The following is a 27,020-nucleotide window of genomic DNA, read 5'->3' on the forward strand; positions in this document are numbered from 1 at the left end:
GCAGCAAGATAGCAGAAAAGAATGTGTCGCAGCAACAGATCATTCTTTAGCAGCATTGAGTGCAACTATACCGCTGTGGGATAGAAGCTGTTACTGAATCTGTTGGTCCCTGACTTGATCACTCTGTACCGTCGGCTGGATGGCAACAGTTCAAAAAACGCAGCGATTGATGAGGACGTTCTCATCCTCACAGTAAAGGCACGCCTCCTATAGTGCTGCCAACCAAACTGAATCTATCCATCTGGTATCCCAATAATCCTGACCCTCACTGTCTACACCATGGGGGGTGGGCAACTGGCAGCCCGGGGGCCACATGCGGCCCCAACCTTCACTTAATGTGGCCCTCAGGTTAATATCAAAACGTGTCGCAGCTTGTAGATCGGCTATTTTTTGCTATGACAGTAATATATGGCCCTATAGGGATTGAGTGTGGAAATATAGTGGCCCTCTCCATCGTCAAAGTTGCCCAACCCTGGTCTACACCATGGGTGCCCAAAAGGTAGATTGCGATCTACCAGTACTTAGATCACAAAGAGTGTGCAGGTAGATCACATGACATGGCCCCTAAAACATATATAATGTAATATAAAAATATATAATTTGGCATCTGACACTTGAATTAAGGTGACTTGATTGATTGACATAACAAAAATTGCCTGTTAAAACCCACAACAGATTACTTTGTTTTCAAGAGTGTTGAGCACAAAGATCAGTAGCATTAGAAAGTGTGTTTGTCATGTTATTTAAACTAATTTCAGCAATGAGATCATATTTTTTGGTGGGTAGATCTTTTTGCGCTGGTCATTTTGAAAGTAGCTCTCAAGTAAAAAAAAAGGTCTGGGCACGGCCTGGTCTACACCAGGGACAGCATCAGACCTATGTCTCATATATTAAACGGCTGTAATATTTACAAAGGACTGTATATAGCCAGGCATATGACAGAATTGTCAACATTATTGCCAAAGATGTGTCGCCTGTTTGTTTCCTCTGTTGTGTTTCACAAACATTCCTGTGTGAAACCAGAAATGTTTCAATGCAATGACCCAACAGCAGAGAGGTTTTTCTATTGGAAGTTGGCTGTGCTTCAAGTTTAGAGGAAGCTTTACTTTCCTTACTAAACAAGTAAAATATCAACCAGTACAGGCCATTATACAACTGGGCTATACGTGTGTGTGTGTGTGTGTGTGTGTGTGTGTGTGTGTGTGTGTGTGTGTGTGTGTCAGCACAAACTGACAGCACAGCAGAAGTAGTAGTAAGCCTGATGGAGGGGGGAAAGGAACTGGTTGAAATAACGTGTTCCTTCCACGCGCTACGTCCAACCAGGGAAACCCCCCCCCTGTCAGGTGTAAAGGAGCAACTTGGACACTCAGGCATGAAAGAAGCATGAGTTCAAGTCCGTTGCTCTCCCCTTGTCCCCCATATATGGGGTTGGCGGAGGGTGTGTAGAGCCCAGGATCACATTAGATGATTGACACAGGGGTGAAAAATGGGTTACAAAATCGTGGGAAAAGAAATATAAGTAGTAGTAAGGGACAATGTATCGTGTAGCCATTATGAAGTTATTGATCCTGAATTGAGTTCTGCTGCTTTAATCTCCTCTTTAATATCCAGTTCCTTTTGTGGACAAAATCTGAGTGTACTGTAGGTGGTTGTGCCTCCTGTAAACTCTCCCACTACGCAAAATGCAACTTCGTTCAATCAAAAAGCATTTTGTTCCCATATGACCTTCATCAGAGTGGAATGCAATGCGTGTATAATCGATAAGAACTGAAGCATTTACGTTTAAATTATGTGGTGTGTGTGTGTGTGTGTGTGTGTGTGTGTGTGTGTGTGTGTGCGTGCGCCGTGCGTGCGTGCGTGAGAGAGAGTGTGTAAGTAGCATTACTCCACCCTCACACATAGGAGTAGCAGACCTTCAGTACCATGAATCAATCAATCAGAGTAATTAAGGCTTGGGGAAATTGGAGGGGACGACTTCCTCGGCCGCGCCGCAAGGCGACACGGGCGGAATATTTTTGGGCGGTTAAATCCCCCGAAAACTAATCAGTAACTTTGAATGAGCAAATAAGGGCAGAGCACTATTCAAGCTGGTCGGCTATATAATAGGTGCAGAGAGTGTGGTCTTTCTTTTTCTTTTCAAAATCTTTTTATTAAAAGTTTTGTGACAAACCCAGGGGCAAGCATTAAACAGAGACATATCAAATATGAAAATAAAAAATAAAACTCCATCCCCTATCCCACCCACCCCCCCACCCACAATCCCAAGGAGAGAGTGGTCTGACTGCAGCATTAAAGTGTTGGGATGATGAGATGGTGTTGGTTTGGTGGTGCGACGGTTCTAGTTAGTAGTATGTTTCAAATACCAAGTAGTTGTAGTAAATATAAGCCCTTTAATTTGAAATATGTTTGGGAAATGTGGGATTTTTGCATACTACACACCATCATGTTTGGTGGGGCAGTCAGGGCATTTAGGGGGGCATTAATTGCATATATCCGGCCCGAGTTACAGGCAGAAACGAGGTTCTTTACCCTGACCTCAACAAAACCAAACCTATACGCCTGAACATAAACCGTCTCTAAATTAATATCTAAATTCAACCTCTAACCTAATAATAAAACCCATTCTGGGCGGGAACCCCTTTTGGTGTTATTATGTTATGCTTTAGCTATTGAAAAATAGCAGATCTACAAGCTCATAGCGCGCCACCGAGTGGCGCGCTACGAGCTGGTAGGTCTGCTATTTTTGAAAACTCGAGAGAACGACTGACATAGAAACATAGCTTTTTCAGAAACCTGTCAGGATGTAGAAGACATTTTTAGAATCTGATCTCAGGTCAAAATGGGTTAATATAATTGTAAGTGGTTACTGTAGATTGCCGTTACTGAATCTGCTGCTATAACCGCCTCATTCCATGGCCATCTCTTTTAACGATGCAGGCACAGTATATGAGGAATATGTTTTAATATGTTTCTCTTGTTCCATCTTTCTCCTTCCCATTCCTGAAAAACTGCAAATAACAGAACCTATAGTCTGAAAAACCAATTGAACCCACTTGTTTACACCAGGCTGTGAAGCTGTGATGCGTCGACCACGTACACTAATACAGCTCAGGCTGCTCGACAGTCTCCCTGGAAATAATAAAAGACGTCTGGGTTTCCGAGGCTATGCTCCTTCTGTGATTCCATAATAAGATAATACTACCAGACCGTGTCTATATGGTCGGTGTACGCCATAGCTTTGTGTTGTGGACCGCTGGGTTATTATTATATGAGAGATATCATTACCAGTGCCACTCACCAGACCGCCGGGAGAAGGACACACACGCAAAAACATGCACACGCACGCACACTAAAGCATAAATGCACAGCACAGATACACATTAATGTTGTATCATTCTCTACGTACATGCACAAACCCAAATAGACTCATGCAAATGCTTGCTTGTGCACACGCACACGCACACGCACACACACACACACACACACACACACACACGCGCACACACACACACACACACACACACACACACACACACACACACACACACACACACAGCGGCGGCGGCTCAGGGGTAGAGTGCCTGGATGGTAACCGTAAGGTTGCCAGTTCGAACCCGGGCTCCCCCAGAGTTACTGTCGAAGTGTCCTTGAGCAAGACACTGAACCCCTAATTGCTCCCGATGTGCTAGTTGGTGCCTTGCATGGTTTCCGCTGCCATCGGTGTATGAATGTGTGTGTGAATGGGTGAATGTAATGCACAATCTCTGTAAAGCGCCTTGGATAAAGGCGCTATATAAATGCACCATTTACCATTTACCATTTACCACACACACACACACACACACACACACACACACATGTATATATACAGTAGCCTACATGTAGTCAATAGCACTAGCACACAGTTGCACACTGGAGACAGATATCTAGTGAAGTGAAAATACCATGCCGTGCCATTGCAGAGGCAGAAACAACTTTCACTTCCTCTTCATTTGCAGAGGAAATGTGTTTTGCTAGTAGCCAAATTTATTGGAAGCAACCACCACAGCTCCTAATATTGTGGTTTCAGTTAAATCAATTTGAACTTGGTTTTTGAGTGTGATATCGCTCACAGTGTCTGTTTCTGCAGCTTCTTTCGGGTCACACCCAGCACCAGCAGAACTGTCAGGAGTCCAAGGAAACCCAGAAGGATTTGCACATTTTTCATGGTCATTTTACTGTGGCTTCAAAGGAAGGAAGATGAAAGGACCATTGCACATTATATTAGAAAACATACTGTATCTCCTACATGCACGTTGTGTACTGGCTGCTCTCATGGAGGAGGAAAATGAAAAATAAAATCAATATAATCCAGGATAGAATTAAATCCTCACCTTTCTCTTTTCCATTTGATTGTTTGTTATCTTATTGTCTGGAGAGACAAAAGTAATAAAAAGTAGTCGTTTTTTCAAAAACAAAATTCACCCAGTTTCACACTTGAAATTATTTTATTCAGAAAATACACCTTCTGTTCTTATTAAATTAGTAACAGATAATTGTATTACAAGCAGATATATTTGCTGGTCGACAGAAACAGTGGACAGAAATAGATTTAGTATCTGAATGATAAAGCACTATGTGCATAATTATATCTGTCCTACTGTGGCTATCTTTACAGCAGCTAGGGAACAGATTATTTTGTCTTCAAAGCAGAAAAAGTTAAATCTGTCATAAACCTTACTTTCATTATTCTAAGTGATGACTTGGTGTTGGAGTAATAAAGGCACTTAGCATCGATCGGCTATATTTGGATGTTTGTCTATTTTTTGCCAAATGTTTATCTATTTTCAAATGTACCACCTATTATGACATGCCCAGAATTAGAGATGTCCCGATACAGTATCAGCATGGGCCCTTATTTGTCATATCGGTTCATAACGGTATCGGCGAATATGCCAGTCTAACCACCGATCCGACACAGGGGTAAGAGGTTGACAATATGCCAGTCTAACCAGCGATCCGACACAGGGGTAAGAGGTTGACAATATGCCAGTCTAACCAGCGATCCGACACAGGGGTAAGAGGTTGACAATATGCCAGTCTAACCAGCGATCCGACACAGGGGTAAGAGGTTGACAATATGCCAATCTAACCACCGATCCGACACAGGGGTAAGAGGTTGACAATATGCCAGTCTAACCACCGATCCGGCAGAGGGGTAAGAGGTTGACAATATGCCAGTCTAACCAGTGATCCGACACTGGGGTAAGAGGTTGACAATATGCCAGTCTAACCAGCGATCCGACACTGGGGTAAGAGGTTGACAATATGCCAGTCTAACCACCGATCCGACACTGGGGTAAGAGGTTGACAATATGCCAGTCTAACCACCGATCCGACACTGGGGTAAGAGGTTGACAATATGCCAGTCTAACCACCGATCCGACACTGGGGTAAGAGGTTGACAATATGCCAGTCTAACCACCGATCCGACACAGGAGTAAGAGGTTGACAATATGCCAGTCTAACCAGCGATCCGACACTGGGGTAAGAGGTTGACAATATGCCAGTCTAACCACCGATCCGACACAGGAGTAAGAGGTTGACAATATGCCCGTCTAACCAGCGATCCGACACAGGGGTAAGAGGTTGACAATATGCCCGTCTAACCAGCGATCCGACACAGGGGTAAGAGGTTGACAATATGCCAGTCTAACCACCGATCCGACACAGGGGTAAGAGGTTGACCCTACGGCAGGTAAATAAAATGTTGGGGCATGTGGAGTTTGCTTTCGACTTGTCCAAACTGAAAGTGCACATTTGAGTGAGGAGTCTGCTATAAACACAACACGAGATATATAGCTAGATAGCTATAAACACAACACGAGATATATAGCTAGATAGTTATAAACACAACACGAGATCACAACACTGGTATCGGTATTGTCACAGAAATGGTGGTATCGGGATCGGATCGGGAACGAAAACATCGGGACATCCCTACACAGAATAGGAATGCTACAAAGTGACTACCCAGCAAGCCAAATGACGTCATGATAATGTTATGACGACGTCCTCCGGTGACGTTCAGGACTAGGCCAGATCACAGCCCATATGGGGATGATCTTTACGTCATTTCCAGGACGTCTTCACCAGATTAAATAATATAGCTTATTTTGTGCCAGATCTGACTAGTTGTGATATTACTTAAGTTGATCTGGGCCTCGATCGGACTCTCTCCGATTCATCCAGGGACGTAGGGTAGAGTCAAATGTATGTTGGTTGAAATCAGGTGATGTTCTGGGCCAGATCTGACTAGTCTTGGTTTCAGTTGATCTAGCCACAATCGAGACGTCACTAATTCGTCGAGGTCCTGACCGTGCGCTTGCTGGGAAAGATACCAGACAACATCAAACCCATCATCTGTCTACTAGGAACTAAGTAAACACCAGCCATCACTAGTCACCATAAGCACTTTGTTTTGATACGGTGTGTATAAATACATAGGCTTACCTGTGATCTTTGGGGGTGACATTGATGTACACACAGGCCGGGGGCACCATACGTCTGCAACAGCACACCACGCAGTGCCAGGTCACCTCCTGAACCCTTATCCATCCCATCCCTCAGCAGGTCGTCATGGTGGATCCTATAGTTCTACAGGTTACTGAATGTCTGCAGCATTTCTTCTCATGAGCCTAATATGAGTCACTGTAGTGCAAGTAGACCCACTGAACAGTGATGCTGCCTCCTTCTTCTGCACTCACATACAGACCTGGATCTGAACACAAAATCAACCTTTATTATGTGATCTAATCTATATGATTTATATCTCCACACAAGCTGCTTATTATTATAATAAATAAAAACCAAGAAAGTCATGTTTTAATGTTTGTTAATACGTAAATTCCTTATCTATCGATTAGAAAGAATGAAACGTTAGAAAAGACACACACACACACACACACAGTGGGTTTGAAACTATAGCCAACAACAACAAAAACTCCCATACCTATTTGGAGAAATACAACAACAGAGCATGTGTAGATCTGTTCAAGCTGTTACTTTGGGCTTGTTTATCTGTAAAGACAGACCCGATTAATCGGACCGATTAATTAATCGGTCTGATTGATTAGTCGAACTGATGACGATTCATCTAAAAACAACTAAAATCTGTGCGTTAACCGATGTTTGCCGATTAATCTCCCATCACTATAGTACACATCCGTATTGCCTTCACCTTCAGAGATATCCTTGCGTCGTGCAGTGCTGGAATAGTGTAGACCACAGCGAACCTCAGCGCAGCCTTACTCATCTGCGAAGAGAAGAGTACCTGTATATTGCAGAGAACCAGGACACCACAATTCCTCCATGCCTTTGCAGTGCATGCCTTTGCAACTAAAGCAAGGGATATATGGTCATTGAGCTTCTTACCTGAACTTCCATCTTTGATGTACGACATGACCACATCAGGAACGGCTAAAATAATGGGTCAGTTGTTCTCATCTTGGACGAAGACAACTAGCATCTGTGCAACGGTGTAAAGCTGCATAGTGTCAAATGCTGTTCACAGAAAACGAGTGACTGACTGACTTCTCATTTTCCTCCACATAGGATGTCCATGGTGATTGATTAGCAAAAAAACCTGAATTTGTTTCATGTTGTGGGTTTTCAGATGAACCCGTGCATAGAAATACACACAAAATGCAGACACGTAATAGTAATGACACACAACTAATGAGAGCACCTGAAGATTCAAAGGGGTTTATTTTTCACTCATTCATACGAGTGCATACTTGTGCACAAGCAGCGGAATGTTGGTGGAATATTTGCTCAGAAACAGCATATTTGTACAATATTTGTCCACTCCAGCAGCTTTGTCCCTGCACTGAAAATAATAACATAGTACATTATATGAGTACAAATTGCACAAGTACAGGATAGAAAGGCTTGCATGTACAGTAACACTTACTGAAGCGATATCCTCACCCGAAATTGCAAAAAAAAAATCATGACAGAGGAAAGCTTTGACTGTATAGTTCCACGAGGACACTGTGAAGGGAGGCCAATGAAATCCCTTTCATGACAAAGTATTGAAAACATCAATACATCTTATTTCATGCCAACTTTTGTTAGGGCTTCTGGCACTTCATTTAGCTTGAAGGACGACTTCACCCATTCTCAACCTACTGTATCTTCATATAATGAGTCCTCACTGTAATGTTCATGATAAAAACGGTACAATTATGTTTCTATACTCGTCTGAGTGAGGGCTGTGGACCAGTGTTGTTTTTGTCGGCACATTTGGATTTTAGTTTTAGTCATACTGTAGTCTCTTGAAAAGCTTTCATTTAGTTTTAGTCACATTTTAGTCACCTGGAATGTTTTAGTGTTTAGTCGACTAAATGTCTAGTTTTAGTCGACTAAATGTCATAATATTTTAGTCGACTAAATCTACAGTTGATTTAGTCGACTAAAATGTGTTTTTGGTGGGCCTTGATGCCGTCGTAATGACTGTTTATTTTCAGAATGCAACCAAGTGTAAAATGACTTCTACTGGATCTCTTGTCCAATAGTCACTTCCTAACATTTTAGTCTAGTTTGTATTGGTTGAGTAGTATATTTAGTCTTAGTTTTAGTCACCGTAGCTTAGTTTTTATTTAGATTCCATGTAGTTTACGTCAGTGGAAAAAGGTAGTCGATGAACATTTTTTGTCATAGTTTTAGTCGACGAAATCAACACTGCTGTGGACACTGCCTAACGAGTCTATTTAGATTTGTAACACGAGAACGATGGCTTCCTACAGTATTAGCTACAGCAGGGTACCCCAATAGGCGGCCCGCGGGCCATTTGCGGCCCACAGAGCGCCCCCTTGTGGCCCATGAAAGAATTAAAAAAAATATATATATATATATATATTATTATTATTTTTATTTTTTTTAAGGGTCCCAGATATAAATGGCATTAAATGGGGGTCAGTAGCCTATGCATGTCAAACTGGGCATCCTTTTCAAATGGGGTCTTGCCCTGAAAATGAATTTTCAGGGCAAGACCTCGACCTCGCGCGTGCAGACACGGCCCCCAGCCTGGTACGCTAGTCAAAATATGGCCCTTGAGGAAAATTAATTGGGGAACCCTGAGCTACAGTATAAAGCCTGCTGTTTCTACAGTATTAGCTACAGTATAAAGCCTGCTGTTTCTTAATCTACAGTATTAGCTTGGATTCTCCATCGATGATGTCACTGCAGGTGGGCAGGTTTCTGAACTGTCCACAGCCTTCCCCTGAGACATGCACAGACCGAGTAAAAAAAATATTAGATTATATATCGGTATAGTATTATATTATATATACACACTATTAAATATTACCCTATTTAATATTCATATTAAATATAATACTATTATACTACTGAGCATTAGTGAGGACCAATTATATGAAGATAGGTTGAAAAAGGGTGAAGTGGTCCTTGAAGATTATCAACTGATCCTTAGGTCAGATAACAATTATGAGACCAGATTAAAACATTTATCTAGGAAATAAAATGAGTGTGAAATATAGTGAATATTTGGCTCAAGACACATTCATCAATCAAAGTGTGAAAATGCAACGGTGCTGCACTGGTTCCCAAGGTCCGGGGACCCCCAGGGTTCCTTGAGCAGGTTCCAGGGGGGTCCGGGGACCCCCAGGGTTCCTTGAGCAGGTCCCAGGGGGGTCCGGGGACCCCCAGGGTTCCTTGAGCAGGTCCCAGGGGGGTCCGGGGACCCCCAGGGTTCCTTGAGCAGGTTCCAGGGGGGTCCAGGGACCCCCAGGGTTCCTTGAGCAGGTCCCAGGGGGGTCCGGGGACCCCCAGGGTTCCTTGAGCAGGTCCCAGGGGGTCTCCCGTATAATTAGAAACCAAATGGACCCTTACGTGGGCATGTCTGTAGAGTTTGGTCACAACTTCTCACGATGGACAGGAAGCAAAGAATGAAGTAAACTCACGTGAGGGGTGTGATCGTCTGTCGGTTATTATGTGGTTTACTTGTGCTTCTTGTAAGTAGGTCATTGTCAAGCTTTATAATTACATTTTAGGGTCCATTTGGTTAATTTGGTACACATTGACATATACAGTAGTCAGTATACCACATGCACAGAGAAACCCTGCACGTATACGAGTGCACGCTGGAATCGTTGGCTACGATTCATTTGTCCACAAAAAAAACCAAAAAAAAATTTCTTCTACATTCTCTAATTGCGTAGATTTCTTGAAAATGTATTTTGAGATACGTTTCCTTTACTTGTCTTGAGTATATGTCCATTTTTCACGTGGCTTGACCATATATGGATGTGTGGTGTCACGAGGCGTGACCATACTGTGTATATGGAGGTGTGATGTCACGAGGCGTGACCATATATGGATGTGTGATGTCACAAGGCGTGACCATATACGGATGTGTGATGTCACGAGGCGTGAGCAATATATGGAGGCGTGGGTGACTAACTAACTAACTGAGAGGACAGGAGACAGTCTGAGTACCTTCAACTTTGCACGCAAGCACGCACACACGCACACACGCACATCCCACACAAAGTGACACAAACCATTTTAAAGTGGGTGGACAGTGTTCTGCAGAAAAGATAAAAGACCATGATGCACCATGAAGGTCCTTCATCCTGGAGGCGATTCACAGAGAACAACAGAGAGAGAATGTACAGAATGAACACAGAAATGGACCACTTAAATCCTCCATTCCAGTGGTTTTTCAATCCTTTTCATATCTCAAGGGCTATTATTTACTCGGCATCTGAGCCCTCAGAAGCAAAGAGTTGAGTTAAAAACGTTCACTGTGAAACAATATACATTCAAAAGATTTGCGCCACATTTTCACGATTTTTCAAAAATAGCAGATCTACAAGCTCGTAGCTTGTAGATCTGCTATTTTTCAATAGCTAAACGTAATGCTTAAAACACCAAAAGGGGTTCCCGCCCAGAATGGGTTAAATTAACACTGCATGGTATTTCACTGTGCACAGTGATCGAAAGTGCGTATCAAACCAGTTAACCTTCGTAATCCGACGTAAACGCAAAACACATTTTCACGAAACTTTATAACATGAAGTAAAAGAGTCCCGTGTCATGTTGAAATGGTACCGTATATGACTTATCATATCCCTGGGTTTCCAGTAATGATATGTGTTAGTTATTAGTAACCTGATGTACTGCATGGATCGGTCGGTCACATGGTCAGATCATGTGTGCATTCTGTGAATCTCCGTTGAGGAAAATGACCGTGGCTCCGCTTTGCAGGTCACCTATGTCCCCTGGGTAACCCTGTGGAAGAGGACGTGAAGGTTAGAGTCGTTGTATAAAACCCCATTCAAACGTACATAATAGTGTGACATTGTTCAATAATTTGAGAGAGGCAGGCACAGGCAGACGGATAGTACAGTATATAGTACTTGTAAATGAGTCCGTTTGATGAAGGCTAGGTGCACAGAAAAATGACATACCACAAATCTCTACTGCCAAAGATTTATTTCTTCAATAGTTTCCAAAAGTAATGTTCCAAAAAAATGCCTCAGGAAAATATTTCTTGCACAAAAATAAAATATAACTTCCAATAATGATTTTTTTTAGATTAGATAGTTTATTTGTCTCGGTCATGGTTTATCCAACATTATTACATACAAGGAAAAGGGGTTGTCATGATACAATTGACCGAAAAGGAAAGGGCTGAAGCCGAAGCTTATTATGCCCACCTTTTTGAGATTTCAGTAATCTCATAAGGAAACATAAAAAATAAATAGAGAAATCCGTTTCCTACATTGCTGCATTTCTAATGAAAGGATTAAACACAACCATGTTGAAAGAAAAAATCTAAAAATTAATCTGATCAAAAATCACTATTTCTACAACTTAGTGACAATTGTTACAATGATGATGATGTTACTAATAATAATAATTATTCACTCGTTTCTTTTATAAACTTACATAGCATACATACATAGCATACATACATACATACATACATACATACGCACGCCTATGATACAAACACACATATACATATGGTCCTACATACATATGTGTTTACATGTATATGAAGTGGTTGCCTCATACATGAATACTGTTTTGGTTTGATTTTGAGATGTGTATGTCCTCGCACACACACTCACTCCTTTATACAGATAACGGTAGGTACGGGGATACACATATATACTGGTATGTATTACCAGACCCCTGCACCCCTGCAACATGGTGCAACCCAATTGAATCCTCCACCTGTAAAAGGAGCAGTAGATTCAGTAGTGACTCTTTTGTGAAACTTTGACCAGGAAATGAGGATGGGTGTTTGAGTTATCATTACTATGTTGTCAAACTGTTGGACTTTGAAAGGAATAAAAGTATGTTTGACCAACCCATTGTCTCTGTCCCAATTATGAAATGAAATGATTGGATATATGCAGATAAAACGGTAGAAGTCAAGATCAACTGATTGCTAACTTAGCCGGCATAGTTAAACAGCAAACTGTTGGATAATGACTAAATACGGAGGGCATGTTGAGTATGAAATGAAATGAGGTCATGATAAACAGAAAATGAAAAACAATTAAACATGTGTGGCTCAAGAGGAGAAGTGAGAAAGCAGTCTGTCTTTATCACACATCCCCCCCTTTAAGACCTGTCCCTCACATCTCTTTGCGGGACAGGAAGTCAGCCACCACAGTATCCTTTCCAGCACGGTACTTCACAGTAAAGTTGTAAGGCTGCAAAGAAAGGAACCACCGTGCTATTCTGCCATTTGTGTCTCTCATCCTGTGGATCCATTGGAGGTGATGCTGAAGAGGCGTGGCCTGATGATGGGGACCCCGCCCCCTGGTCAGCCAGACAGCAGGAGAATCAGCCATCCTGGAAGGCTGCAATTCCCTGCGGTCACCATGAGGAGGCGCTGCGGTGACATCAGTTGATGTGGCTCTCAGCGACCTTCGCTCCAGTCGCTCCAGCTGGATTTCTTGCTGTAGCTGGCCAAACTGGTGCTGGAGGATTCGTAGCCGGAGCTCCTGTGTCTGCTTCTCACGCTCCCTTCGTTCATCTCTGAGTTGTTGATTCTGGAGGTAGGCTTGGAAGGTTCTGCTCAGACTGTCCACCGTCTCTGGTGGTTGACCACCGGTGGCTCTTCCCTCCTCCTCTAGAATGGGTTCCTCTTCAACCTTGTCTGCAAACGAGGTCTGGTTGCCGCCGTCTTGATGTACTTTGGATCTGGTAGCCATGACGGTTTCTGTCACCCTTGACTGCCACTCATCCCACCACTGCCACCATGTGTAAATGAGTCCGTTTGATGAGGGCTAGGTGCACAGAAAAATGACATACCACAAATCTCTATTGCCAAAGATTTATTTCTTCAATAGTTTCCAAAAATAATGTTCCAAAAAAATGCCTCAGGAAAATATTTCTTGCACAAAAATAAAAATATAACTTCCAATAACGAAAATAACAAACTTAAATGACATGCTTAAATTCAAGCATCCAGTGTGGACATTACCAGTCCCTACACTGTCCTAGGGCAGAGCTTCCCGCATTGTGCCCCTTCTTCCCCATGTCTCACCATGGACTGACTACATGAAGTCAAACCCAGACCTCTGACTATTGGCCCATACCATCTGTCTAGAGACAGGTTTCCCCAAAGCATTCACTTATAAATCTAGTGAACATGCAACACAGAAAACATTTCCCAACAATTACAGTATATTCGTCGATATCAAAGTAATCAACAAACCAGGTCTTAAACAACCCGTCTCGTTGTAATCACACTAAATAGTATGTATTACCAGACCCCTGCACCATGGTGCAACCCAATTGAATCCTCCACCTATAAAAGGAGCAGTGGATTCAGTAGTGACTCTTTTGTGAAACTTTGACCAGGAAATGAGGATGGTGTGAGTAGTGGGTGTTTGAGTTATCATTACTATGTTGTCAAACTGTTGGACTTTGAAAGGAATAAAAGTATGTTTGACCAACCCATTGTCTCTGTCCTAATTATGAAATGAAATGATTGGATATATGCAGATAAAACGGTAGAAGTCAAGATCAACTGATTGCTAACTTAGCCGGCATAGTTAAACAGCAAACTGTTGGATAATGACTAAATACAGAGGGCATGTTGAGTATGAAATGAGGTCATGATAAACAGAAAATGAAAAACAATTAAACATGTGTGGCTCAAGAGGAAAAGTGAGAAAGCAGTCTGTCTTTATCACAGTACTGTATATATATATATATACTTACAGTGAGCCTCGCTTTCAGCTCCTCCGTCTGTCTTAGCCGTCGCTCTTTTTCTGGATATGGACAGGAATAACAGCTTTAATTGCAAGATAATAGATACAGTAGCTCCTACACATATGTTATTGTCATGTCATTTTATTGTCATATCATTTTATTGTTATATCATTTTATTGTTATATCATTTTATTGTCATATAATTTTATTGTTATATCATTTTATTGTCATATCATTTTATTGTTATATCATTTTATTGTCATCATTTTATTGTCATGTCATTTTATTGTCATGTAATTACGACTGACATAGAAACATAGCTTTTTCAGAAAACTGTCAGGATGTAGAATCTGATCTCAGGTCAAAATGGGTTAAAGTATATTTTAATACCAATACTTTTGTGCATTCTGAATTCCGTACATTTACTTGTAACAGAGTATTTCTACAATGCAATATTGACATACAGTTAAATGATAGAGAGGTGAGAAGCTGCCTTACTGTGCTGATTCCACATCCTCCTCGCTAACACAGCCATGCCCATGAGAAGCATCAGAGAGACACATATCACCGCCGTCTCCAAGGCTCGTCTGGGAAGCACAGAGCAGCCAAAACAGTCAAAACAAACCTTGTAAACTAGTGAGCGGTATCTTGAAATAAACAGCAGGGACAAGAATATTCCGTCAATACTTGATTTAAATGTCCTAGCTAGATAAACACTATGTCAATGAAAGCAAAGCAAACAGTGAAGTGTGGAGAGCGTGTAGGGAAGTAAAAAAGAAAAACACTTGGAGAAATTTCTTGGAGAGAGAAATGCTCGTGATAAGAATCATACAGTATTACAGGTGTTGTACGGTAAAGTACAGTATCCCGCATTTTATATTGCAACTGATTCCCCTAGTCAGCCCCTACTGTTGGAACAGAACGCCTGGTATCCAACCTTCACATCTCTCTCCCCCTTTTGTATTCCTGGCCTTCACTGGCTTCTGAATGCTGCACACTGGTGATGACCTACAACCCCCCCCCCCCCCCCCCCCCCCCCCCACAAGGACGTGTGTGTGTCCTAGAAAGGTCATTCCAAGGCTCTCCCAAGCTGTAGAATCAAAGTCAAAGGCATACGATTTGTCACACACGTTACCACAGTAAAATGTGTTCTCTGCATGTACTGTATTTTGAGTTGACCCATCTCTTGGATCGGTGAGCCGCAGCCAAGGAGCGGTGAGCTGCAGCCACCCCGCGCTCGGGAATCATTTGATTAGTATATTTGACCCCCCCATTGATGCTGAGCGCCAAGCAGGGAGGCATTGGGTCCCATTTGGGGCTATAGAAATGGCCATAGCCACTTGCTCAAAATGTGCCCAAAATGTGTTGACCTCATCAGCCCATGCAAGTGTTTTTTGTGCAAAACTAATGCTTGGAATGGATCCAGAGTCATGAAAACCCCCTACGTAGTTTGACATGTCACATGCTACTTAACCCATTCTGACCGGGCACCCATTTTGGTGTCAGCATCATGTTATGCTTTAGCTATTTAAAAATAGCAGATCTACAAGCTCATATCGCGCCACCGAGTGGCGCGATACGAGCTTGTAGGTCTGCTATTTTTTGAAAAATCGAAGAGCGACTGACATTTTTTAGAATCTGATCTCAGGTCAGAATGGGTTCATCAGACCAGTGTGTGTCCGGCGGAAACCTCGTATGAATCTGATCTCAGGTCAGAATGGGTTAATGGTAGGACCACAAACCCCTATAAAACAAATTGCTCAATACTGACAGCCGGTCAGCAAGTGGATTCATGAATATTTTTAGGCAAAAAAATATATATATACTATATACCAAATGTCCCAGTTCCCACCCCACAAGCCCGGCTGCCAGACTATTTGCCTTCTGGCTCAGCTCTCTTCTTGTCACAACAGTGCAGTGATCTCAGCACTGCTCCAATTCCCCGGCTCATCACTCACAATAACCAAGACCCATACGAGATACTTGAACTCCTCTTCACATGTTCACAGGTCTTTTTCTTTTTTTTTATCCCACGATTTTGCAACCCATTTTTTCCACCCAGTGTCAATTATCTAATGTAATCCTGGGCGCTACACCTCCTCTGCCAACCTGGGGGGAAGGGAGGGGGGGGGGGGGGTGGCAGCGGACTGACCTCATGCTTCCTTCTATGCATGAGGAGTCCAAGCTGCTTCTTTTCACCTGACAGGGGGGGGAGTTTTCCCCCGGGTGGAGGTAGCGCGTGGAAGGAACACGTTATTCCGACCAGTTCCTTTCCCCTCCATCAGGCGCCCCGGCTGACCAGGGGGAGGTAGTTTTTTAGAGACCAGGATTACGGCATGTTTTTTGTGAGGGTACCTACCCTATAGGCCAGGGGGACACGGGGAGAACATGCAAACTCCACACAGAAAGGCCCTTTTGCCAACCCCGCCTCTCAGGTACTGTATGCGCACTGATGATGACGAGGTCTTTGTTATTTTGATTTGTTATGTTAGGTGCACTTCAAATGTCCTCTTTTCACTCTAATGATGTGATTCAGTTGGTGCTGGCTAGTCCCCAGTTGGTGCTGGCTAGAGTAGACAGCACTCTCGCATCGCAATTAATATTGCCCTGTGGACTTCATACAATATTACAATCTACTCTGATCTCGCACTTAATCCATTTAGACCCGAGTTAAAAACATGCACTTTGAAAGAATATATATTCAAAGATTTGAGACACATTTTTACGATTTTTCAAAAATAGCAGACCTACAAGCTCATAGCGCGGCACTCGGTGCCGCGCTATGAGCTTGTAGATCTGCCATTTTTCAATAGCTAAAGTATAACATCATTCTTGAAACACCAAAAGGGGTTCCCGCCCAACAAAAATCGGTTAACGCATTCTGGGTATATAGCAAGATCTACAAACTCATAGCGCGCCACCGAGTGGCGCACTACGAGCTTGTTAGGTCTGCAAATTCGTGAAAATGTGGCACAAATCTTTGAATATATATTCTTTCAGAAGACTTTTTTTTTATTTCGACGTCAGGCCTAAATGGGTTAGTATAAGAGCATCTGCTGTATTGTTAATTTGCACCTGAAATGTGTGGGAATAAACTGTGCATAATGCATTCCTTTCAGACAGTCTCAGCATAATGCATTCCTCTCAGTCTCAGCTCAACATTGTTGCAGACAGTGTTACCGCACCTCTGAGTGTCCCCGGGCTCCATACTGATGTTCTTGGGCTGTAGAGGAAGGTAGCTGGCAGTGGAAGACGCCGGAGGTTGTGCCGACGGTGGAGACGATGATGGCATCATCGTAGACACAGCAGCTGGAGCCAAAGACATTATACAGAACTCTCAGTCAGGAGTAAATGTGAGGACACACAATTTAATCCATTTTGGCCTGACGTCGAAATTTAAAAAAATGTCCTGACAGTTTTCTGAAAAACCTCATGTTTCTCTGTATCAGTGGTATTCAATATTTCATGTCAAGGACCCCCAAAAATATATATGTAATTGGCCGCCGATCCACATCTGAAAATATGTTGTTCCAGGGACCCCCCCATGAAGCAAAGCTTTGAGTTAAAAACGTTCAATATATATTCAAAGGTCTGTGCCACATTTAAAAAAAAAATCAAAAATAGCAGAACTACAAGCTCGTAGCGCGCCGCTCGTAGCGCGCCACTCAGTGGCGCGCTATGAGCTTGTAGATCTTCTATTTTTCAATAGCTAAATTATAACATAATGTTTAAAACACCAAAACGGGACAGGTTTCCAAAACCTTTCCTGAATAGTTAACCCAATTTCCAGGCATTCAGTGCAAATAATGAGTCTCGGCTTACTCCTATATAGCAAAAAATAAAGCATAGAATAGAGAATGGTATAATTCCATTCCAAATATCGTGCCAAATCTTTGCTACACCACCTATCCTAGCTGATAGGATTAGGATCACGCTGCAGCACGTTGTGAGCTTGTAGATCTGTTCTTTGTGTTCCACGTCCGGTATAGGGTACAACAATAGGCTGCATTCACGCAAGCCGTTTGGCAGAAAACTCTTCATGAATCTTCATACATTCTAGGGCCCGTGATAAATTCAAAAACCTTTTCCAGAACTGGTCAAAGTAAAATTGTCCTTGAACAAGACGACACCAAATGAATAAGAACACAGGGGGGGTGTACTTATTCATCGCAAGTGGCAATGAATGAGATCATCAAATGCAGCGGGTCACGCAGAGGTTTTATAGCTTTGCTAAAAGTCTATTCTTGACATGTCATTCGTTAGAATTTTACAGCCTTCTCATAACCTTCTTTATGACCATAAAGCCATAGAAATAATCTACAACTGTAACAATCAACACAGATATGGATTAGGGTCCAAAAGCACATGAATATTTAGATTTTGGGACATCAATTTATTATTAACAGTTGCTTTGTTCCACATACTGTATTATAGGTCAGGATATACCTTACGTAAAGTAACAAAACTCCACAATTTGGTCACAATCTGAATTGAACAATAAGTGTTTAAAACCCATTCTGGGCGGGAACCCCCTTTTGTTGTTAGCATTATGTTATGCTTTAGCTATTGAAAAATAGCAGATCTACAAGCTCATAGGAGCTTGTAGGTCTGCTATTTTTGAACGACTGACATAGAAACATAGCTTTTTCAGAAAACTGTCAGGATGTAGGAGACATTTTTGTCTCCACCAGGCCGAAGGCATGTGGGGAGAGTATGTTTTGCACTCCGTCCGTCCGTTTGTGTGTCCGTCCGTGTGTCCGTGAACAGCTAATCTCGGCCACCGTTAACCCGGTCGATGCCATATTTTGCACACACACTCCCTGGATGCCAACGATGAACCTCTGCCCCAAACTTTCCAGAACGGCCTGTTATAGCGCCACCAGGAGGCCGCTTTGTGCAAAACAAGTTTTTGCACAGTACACCTACAGATTTTGTCCAAACATCACGCAAATTGGTACACACACTCCCTGGATGCCAACGATGAACCTCTGCCCCAAACTTTCCAGAACGGCCTGTTATAGCGCCACCAGGAGGCCGCTTTGTGCAAAACAAGTTTTTGCACAGTACACCTACAGATTTTGTCCAAACATCACGCAAATTGGTACACAGTCTCTCTAGAGCCATTCAACCAAACCGGTCTTTCAGATTTCTCAGACTCCATCCTGATTGGTTAAGATTGGCTTCCAAAGTTCACAGGAGTGCTCAGTTTCAAACAAAATGCTGCAAATCATGAACACATCGCGTGATTTCCGTCAAATTGTGCACCCACATTCCCACTAGGCCCAGGACAAAATGCCACATGAACAATTTCAACTCAGCCTCAAGGTGGCGCTATAACTGGCCGAAAAGTGTTTTTACCTCTAACTGCACGGATCTGTGGATAACCTGGTGGAGACCTGTGCCCAGAAGGGCACTTTTTCTAGTTTAGAATCTGATCTCAGGTCAAAATGGGTTAACATTCCAAAGAATTGGATACGAAATATATACATCAAATAAACAGACAAAAATCCTAGTTCTCAGAACTAGGATGTATACGAGTCGTCGGTGAACCTACTGGTGGTGGTGGTGGCGGGTGGCGGTGTGGTGACGGGTCGCGGTGCGACCTGCAGGTGCACGGCCTTCTGGCGCTGTCCGGCGGCGCAGAAGTACCAGCCCGTGTCTCTCATCCTCAGGTCTGTGATGGTGACGGTGAAGGACCCCCGCGCCCCGTCGTCCACCAGGGCCACCGAGGCGTCCTTGTAGCTGCCCGCGGAGTCCGTCGCCAGACAGGAGCTCCAGTCTCCACTGCGGCACCACTTCTTCTCAGCCTGTCTGTTTGTGTTTGTGTTGCAGCGAACGCAGTTATACGGAAAGGAAGAATGAAACGAAACATTGATTATTATTACACGGTAAAAGATTCGTCCATTTTGGGGGCGGGAACCCCTTTTGGTGTTTTGTTGTTATACTTTAGCTATTGAAAAATCGTGAAAATGTGGTGTAAATCTTTGAATCAATATTTTTTCAGAGCGAACGTTTTAAACTCAAATCTTTACTTCTGGGGGGGGGGGGGGGGGTCCCTGGAACAACATATTTTAAGATGGGGGTCGGCGACCAAATACATATAATTTTTGGGGTCCTTGACATGAAATATTGAGAACCATGACTGATATAGAAACATGAGGTTTTTCAGAAAATGTAGAAGACATTTTCTTTCAATTTCGTCCTCAGGTCTAAAGGATTGCAGTATAGCCATGGTAATAATACAACAGGAGCATTTCTAGGTGCATGTAAGGGTTATAATAACAATACACTTTACGTCCTCTTTCAAAGGCACAGATACAAAAGGGGCTTCACAGCACACTGCCAGGGAAATAAAAATAGATATCCTCTGAGAACAGTCAGTTGTAACTAGAAAGGAAAAGCAATAACCACACACAGTACGATCCAAAGCACAGCCTCTTGTGGATTATTTCTTCAATTTGTTACTCAGTAGGAGTTTACAAATGGAACCAAATGGACTCTTATGGGTCCATTTGGTTCCATTTGAACACATCAAATTAGAACACAAAGGGCCTTTCTTTTGCATGTTCTCCCCGTGTCCCCTAGGGTAGGTACCCTCACAAAAACATGCAGTAATCCTGGTCTCTAAAGCTACCTCCCCCTGGCCAGCCGGGGCGCCTGATGGAGGGGAAAGGAACTGGTCGGAATAACGTGTTCCTTCCACGTGCTACGTGTCCGGCCGGGGAAAATCTCCTCTGTCAGGTGATAAGAAGCAGCTTGGACTCCTCATGCATAGAAGGAAGCATGAGGTCAGTCTGCTACCCCCCCCCCCCCCCCCCACCAGGTTGGCAAAGGAAGTGTAGCGCCCATGGGATTACATTAGGTAATTGACACTGGGTGAAAAAAATGGGTTACAAAATTAAAATAATAATATTTTTTCTCTATATGAATCAAGTGGCTATAGCAACAAGATGTAATACCTGTATCTTTCACTGTAGTGACATTCAACAGTGACACTGTCCCCTTCCACTCCACTGACTCTGCTGTTGACCACCGACACGTCTGTGGAACGCAAGCACGCACGGAGACCTGCTCAGTAAACATGTCTGTGATAAATCTATCACATCTGCACACTAAAAACACACTAAAGAGAAACGTTACAGCCTATAGTCCCATCTGGTATAGAGAGTATGCACATGCATGATTTTCCCATCAGGACACGCTGACTGTCATCTAGACTGAGAAAATCACTCAACCGTCCTGCGTACACGTTTCTAAATGTCACAGGCAGCAAAATGTTGTGTTATTGAAAACAAGCACTTCCAAACTCTGACACTTAGAAAAATAATCAAATGCAGGACATTTCTTGACAGAAAGTATAGCTCATAATGGTGGATTTTTATGAAAAAAGACTTTGCAGATAGAAAGAGGATAATTCAAGCTTTCCGTACAGCTGCAATGTTGGTGAGTTTAACATTGTTTTAATGCAATCAGACAGGACTTTTCTGTTTGGATGAATTGGCTGTCAAGGCCAGAAAGTCGTTTTTTGGCGTTCCCGCATAACTTCCAGGTACCATGATGTCACGCGCATACCCTCTATCCATCCGTCAACTCAAAAATAAAAGCACACCTATACTTTATGAGCATTGCACGGCTACAGACATCAGATCACCTGATGATCATCGCAGTGAATAACTAGAAATGCAGCATCATAGTTATTGTACATTCGCCAAACAGGTTAATGTTTACAGGTTATTGTTAGTTTACATTACACGTATTGATATTACATTATACGTACATGTATGTGTGTGTGTGTGTGTGTGTGTGTGTGTGTGTGTATTCTCTTTGGAGTACAGACGAATGACCGGTAGCTTCATCACATGGTGCGACAATGACCTGAAGCTCAATATCAACCAAACGAAGCAGCTTGTGGCGTCCTGTCTGTCAGAGGAACAGGAGGCCAAACGAAGCAGCTTGTGGTGTCCTGTCTGTCAGAGGAACAGGAGGACTGTGGTGTCCTGTCTGTCAGAGGAACAGGAGGACTGTGGTGTCCTGTCTGTCAGAGGAACAGGAGGACTGTGGTGTCCTGTCTGTCAGAGGAACAGGAGGACTGTGGTGTCCTGTCTGTCAGAGGAACAGGAGGACTGTGGTGTCCTGTCTGTCAGAGGAACAGGAGGACTGTGGTGTCCTGTCTGTCAGAGGAACAGGAGGACTGTGGTGTCCTGTCTGTCAGAGGAACAGGAGGACTGTGGTGTCCTGTCTGTCAGAGGAACAGGAGGACTGTGGTGTCCTGTCTGTCAGAGGAACAGGAGGACTGTGGTGTCCTGTCTGTCAGAGGAACAGGAGGACTGTGGTGTCCTGTCTGTCAGAGGAACAGGAGGACTGTGGTGTCCTGTCTGTCAGAGGAACAGGAGGACTGTGGTGTCCTGTCTGTCAGAGGAACAGGAGGCCAAACGAAGCAGCTTGTGGTGTCCTGTCTGTCAGAGGAACAGGAGGCCAAACGAAGCAGCTTGTGGTGTCCTGTCTGTCAGAGGAACAGGAGGCCAAACGAAGCAGCTTGTGGTGTCCTGTCTGTCAGAGGAACAGGAGGACTGTGGTGTCCTGTCTGTCAGAGGAACAGGAGGACTGTGGTGTCCTGTCTGTCAGAGGAACAGGAGGACTGTGGTGTCCTGTCTGTCAGAGGAACAGGAGGATTGTGGTGTCCTGTCTGTCAGAGGAACAGGAGGACTGTGGTGTCCTGTCTGTCAGAGGAACAGGAGGACTGTGGTGTCCTGTCTGTCAGAGGAACAGGAGGATTGTGGTGTCCTGTCTGTCAGAGGAACAGGAGGACTGTGGTGTCCTGTCTGTCAGAGGAACAGGAGGACTGTGGTGTCCTGTCTGTCAGAGGAACAGGAGGACTGTGGTGTCCTGTCTGTCAGAGGAACAGGAGGATTGTGGTGTCCTGTCTGTCAGAGGAACAGGAGGACTGTGGTGTCCTGTCTGTCAGAGGAACAGGAGGACTGTGGTGTCCTGTCTGTCAGAGGAACAGGAGGACCCTTGTTCTCATGCAGTGAGAGGACGTGAAGAGGGTGGATTCGTACAATCAAACTCGATTGATTTTGTTTTGTTATTAAGCTTTGCTTTATACGATATGAAATAGGGGAATGGGAATTTCATGGAAGGTCATGGAAGGAAGGCTTCATGGAAGGCCGTCTGTCAGTCATGAATTGACATGCCCCGAGGCCCAAGTCTGCCCCAGTTTCTAGACACCAGTGTCTTTTGTTGACTCCCTGCAGGCTCCCCATCTTCAAATTAGTCCAGTGACTCTGATTAGTCCAGGCCAGAGCAGAGCATGCCGCTGGCTGGCGCCTGAATTCCCCCCACGTGATTAATAAAAGGTATCTTATCTGTCTAAGTAAACTCAGCAACAAAAGTTCTGAAACTTAACTTTGGTCCATTACTTCTCCATTTTAATAATACCAAATGGTATTGTATTTTATATCATTTTAATCGTTGATTAGTCACCTTTACAACGAGGTTGTAAAGGTAAAGATTTGCCAAAATGGCAAGTGGTTGGTATTCATCCTTTGAGTTGCTTAGTGGATTGGATAATTGTACACTCACACAGTAATAAAGGGAAAAAAAGCACATTTTGGCCATTTTTACACTCGCGCCTGGAAGATCCATACACAGCCACAACACAACAGCTTGAAAACCTCCTCCTCAAGCTGCTCACCATCCTAGCCACGTTTTGTTGTGGGGTGGCATCATGGGCCATGGCATCCCATCCGATTCCTCAACCACGTTTTGTTGCAAGTCATCCAACGTGGTTCTGTTGGTCACTCTAGCACGTACAGCACGGCCGAGCTGATCCCACAAGTGTGAAATTGGGTTGAGGTATGGATGGACTTGCATCACAGCAGGCCTGTGAGTCCTTTTTTTTCTTCTTTAAAAAAGAAATCCATTATTTACCCAGGGTAGTAGCTGAGCACAAGTGCTCATTTTCAGCAACGCCCTGCACATAGAGACACACAGACACACACATTAAAACCTGGGAGCTGACCAGTACAACCACAGTATTGGCCACTCAGCAGTTGGGGGTTCAGTGCCTTGCTCAAGGGCACTTCAGCGGTGTTGGGTGAGTGATGACAATCACTTCCCGACCCAGATTTTTCCTGCCCGTCCGGGGAATCGAACAACAAGGGCACTCCTCTAACCCTTAGGCCACCACTGCCCCTCTCGCTTCTCCACTCCCACATTTTGGAGGTTCTCTGTGATGACCCTGGCACTGTGGGGGTCTGGGGCGAGCGTTGTCATCCTGGAGGATAGCGTTAGCTCCCAGATTCTGAAGATATGGATCGCAACTGGCTCCAGAATCTCATCCTCCCGATATCTCACTGCATTGAGATTGCCTTCAATGATGACAAGTTGTGTCTTGCCTGTGAGAGAGATACTGCGCCCCATGCCATCCCAAGTGTTGTGGCTTCATTTATATGGTTCTTCCAGGCGCAACTGAGTTCCCCAACAGTGTCAAATTAATAAAGTGTAAGTGGCCAATATGTGTTGTTTTTATCCTTATTACTGTGTGAGAGTGCACTAATCCACTAAGCAACTCAAAACAAGGATGAATACCAACCACATTTCATGGAGGCGCTACCCACACCTTTAGCTGTGTTGCTCATTCCACGAACGCCTGATCCTTACACGCTATACCTAGTTGTAAAGGTGACCAACAGTTAAAATACAGTTTACATGAACCGTTGACTCGGGTTCCTACAAATATTGGTAATTTGAGAATACCAATACATTATTTTGTTAAATATACATCCAAATAAAACAAATGGCACATCTCCCACCCAATCACGCCGACCAATCACAATATGGGTCCTCACTTTTGTCTTCAATGTGTGTGTTTACACAAACACTCAAAGCTGGACATAGGAGGGACTAGCACCCCTCAATAATACTTATATACAGAGTATAATTGCAGTTGGACTTTTGCATTTGGATCACGTAAGCAGAATTGGCATGAGCAGTAAACCGACATGAATCTAAATTAAATCCAAACTGATTACGTTTATCGTTTCCTCAGAGGTATTTAGTTATAGTAATTTATCTATGTCGTCGTTATTTGTGCATTTTATCATTAATACCTTGCCCTTATCTCAGCCCTGGACAATATCAGTGGTTGGCGTTTATATTTGGCTTTGATTTTCACTTTGTTTCGTGTATATGAATATCAATTGTAACATTATCGATAAACTGTTTCTGTGAGGTGCATTGCCCTTTGACCACGGAAATCTATTCACATTCACCCATTCACACACCGATGGACGGAGGAAACCATGCAAGGCACCAACCTGCACATCGGGAGCAATTAGGGGTTCAGAGTCTTGCTCAAGGACACTTCGACACCAACTCCGGGGCGGGAGTCCGCGGGATCGAACCGGGAACCTCATGTTTCCCCATCCGGGTTCTCTAACGGGCCAGTCTACCCCTCATGTTACTCACCATGAAGGACGTTGATGTGGACGGAGGCGGTGACGTCGGCGGTCCACATGTTCCCCACCTCCACGCCACACCAGTACCAGCCAGCGTCCGCCTCCTTCAGGTCCTTCATGGTGACCGTGAACACCTGCTGCACGGGGTCGTCAAAGATGTCCACCTTATTGGTCTCTCCTTCCCCGCCGTCGGAGCTGGCCGAGGCCGATCGAGGCTCGTCGGTTCGCGCCAGACTGGAGCAGAAGTTGATGGTTCTCCCTCGGCACCAGTACTTCACGTGGCCGGCATACTGAGGGTCGTAATGACACGGGACCGTGGCAGGGCTGCCCTCCAGGACTGTGAGCTCCTCTATTGTGGTCACTCTACATAGAGAGGCTGCAGATTGTGGCAAAAAAGGTGGGTTATTAAAAGCATTTTGAATCAGTGGTATAGGTTGGTTGTCCTCTTGTGTGTTCTTGAGATCAGATCACATCATCATCAACCACCACCCCCTGTGTTGTTTGTGGAAAAAGGAAAATCAATACAAATATATCTGTAGAAAATAGAGATTGCAACAAATTGAAGCAGTTATAAGTAGTAGTAGTTATATAACTGTGTGTGTGACTGTGTGCGCGAGTGTGCGCGTGTGTGTAAGTATTCCCAAAAACGGTAGCCTCAAGAACCGCTTTTTTTCCCACACTTCTGGTTTCGTTTTCTATGAATGAATACTTTCTGCCAATACTGCCATTTTCACTTCCTTGCCATAATGCAATTCTGATTTGGGGGTCTATGACAGTTCAAAAGAAAGTTGAAAGTTGAAAGTGGTCTTTGTAGCAACGAGACAAAAGTTACATAAAGTCTTGACTGAACTTTGTTCACCCTTTCTAAAAAGAAAAAAAAACTAAACAAACAAAAAACATGCAGTGTTGTGGAAAGCTCTGGATAATGAAAAGTAACAGCAGCAGCACAGTTTTTCTTTTGTCACAAGATTTCCTACCTTTCCCTTTTCCTTAAGAAGCGTCTGAACATGATCTGCAACTAATCATCAGTGAACGGATGAGCGGAATTACCTGGAATGTAGGCGAGCAGTCCAACGGCGAGCAGGAGAAGCTGCTGCATGTTGTTTAACTCCTAATCAGTTTGACGTTTGACGAGTCAACCTCAACTCTTCCCCCCCGTTCCGCAATCCTGACTTCCTGTTGGTCACATGACCACATGTGGAATCCAGATGTTTTGAATCATGATGTTAACCATATCGGTGCCGGAGGGGTTTTTTTTTGTGGAATTTTAGGAAACTAAAATGATCATTCACGAAACCAGACTTTTTGTTTTGCAACTGCTTC

General features: G+C 43.7%; 1 protein-coding gene across 1 annotated transcript; it reads right to left on the reverse strand.

Moving 5' to 3' along the window:
• Positions 1 to 10,860: 10,860 nt before the first annotated feature.
• On the reverse strand, positions 10,861 to 26,853 carry pigr (polymeric immunoglobulin receptor). The gene is made up of 8 exons (XM_083782207.1): positions 26,748 to 26,853; positions 25,708 to 26,073; positions 21,198 to 21,279; positions 19,793 to 20,049; positions 17,424 to 17,547; positions 14,737 to 14,825; positions 14,248 to 14,297; positions 10,861 to 11,292 (listed from the first exon to the last, which is right to left on the reverse strand). The coding sequence occupies exons 1-8, from the start codon at positions 26,794 to 26,796 to the stop codon at positions 11,206 to 11,208; spliced, it is 1,104 nt and encodes a 367-aa protein (XP_083638333.1). The 5' UTR covers positions 26,797 to 26,853; the 3' UTR covers positions 10,861 to 11,205.
• Between the last annotated feature and the right edge of the window lie 167 nt (positions 26,854 to 27,020).

Source organism: Protomyctophum parallelum, assembly GCF_964188405.1.
Source record: "Protomyctophum parallelum genome assembly, chromosome: 14".
NCBI classification, from domain to species: domain Eukaryota; kingdom Metazoa; phylum Chordata; class Actinopteri; order Myctophiformes; family Myctophidae; genus Protomyctophum; species Protomyctophum parallelum.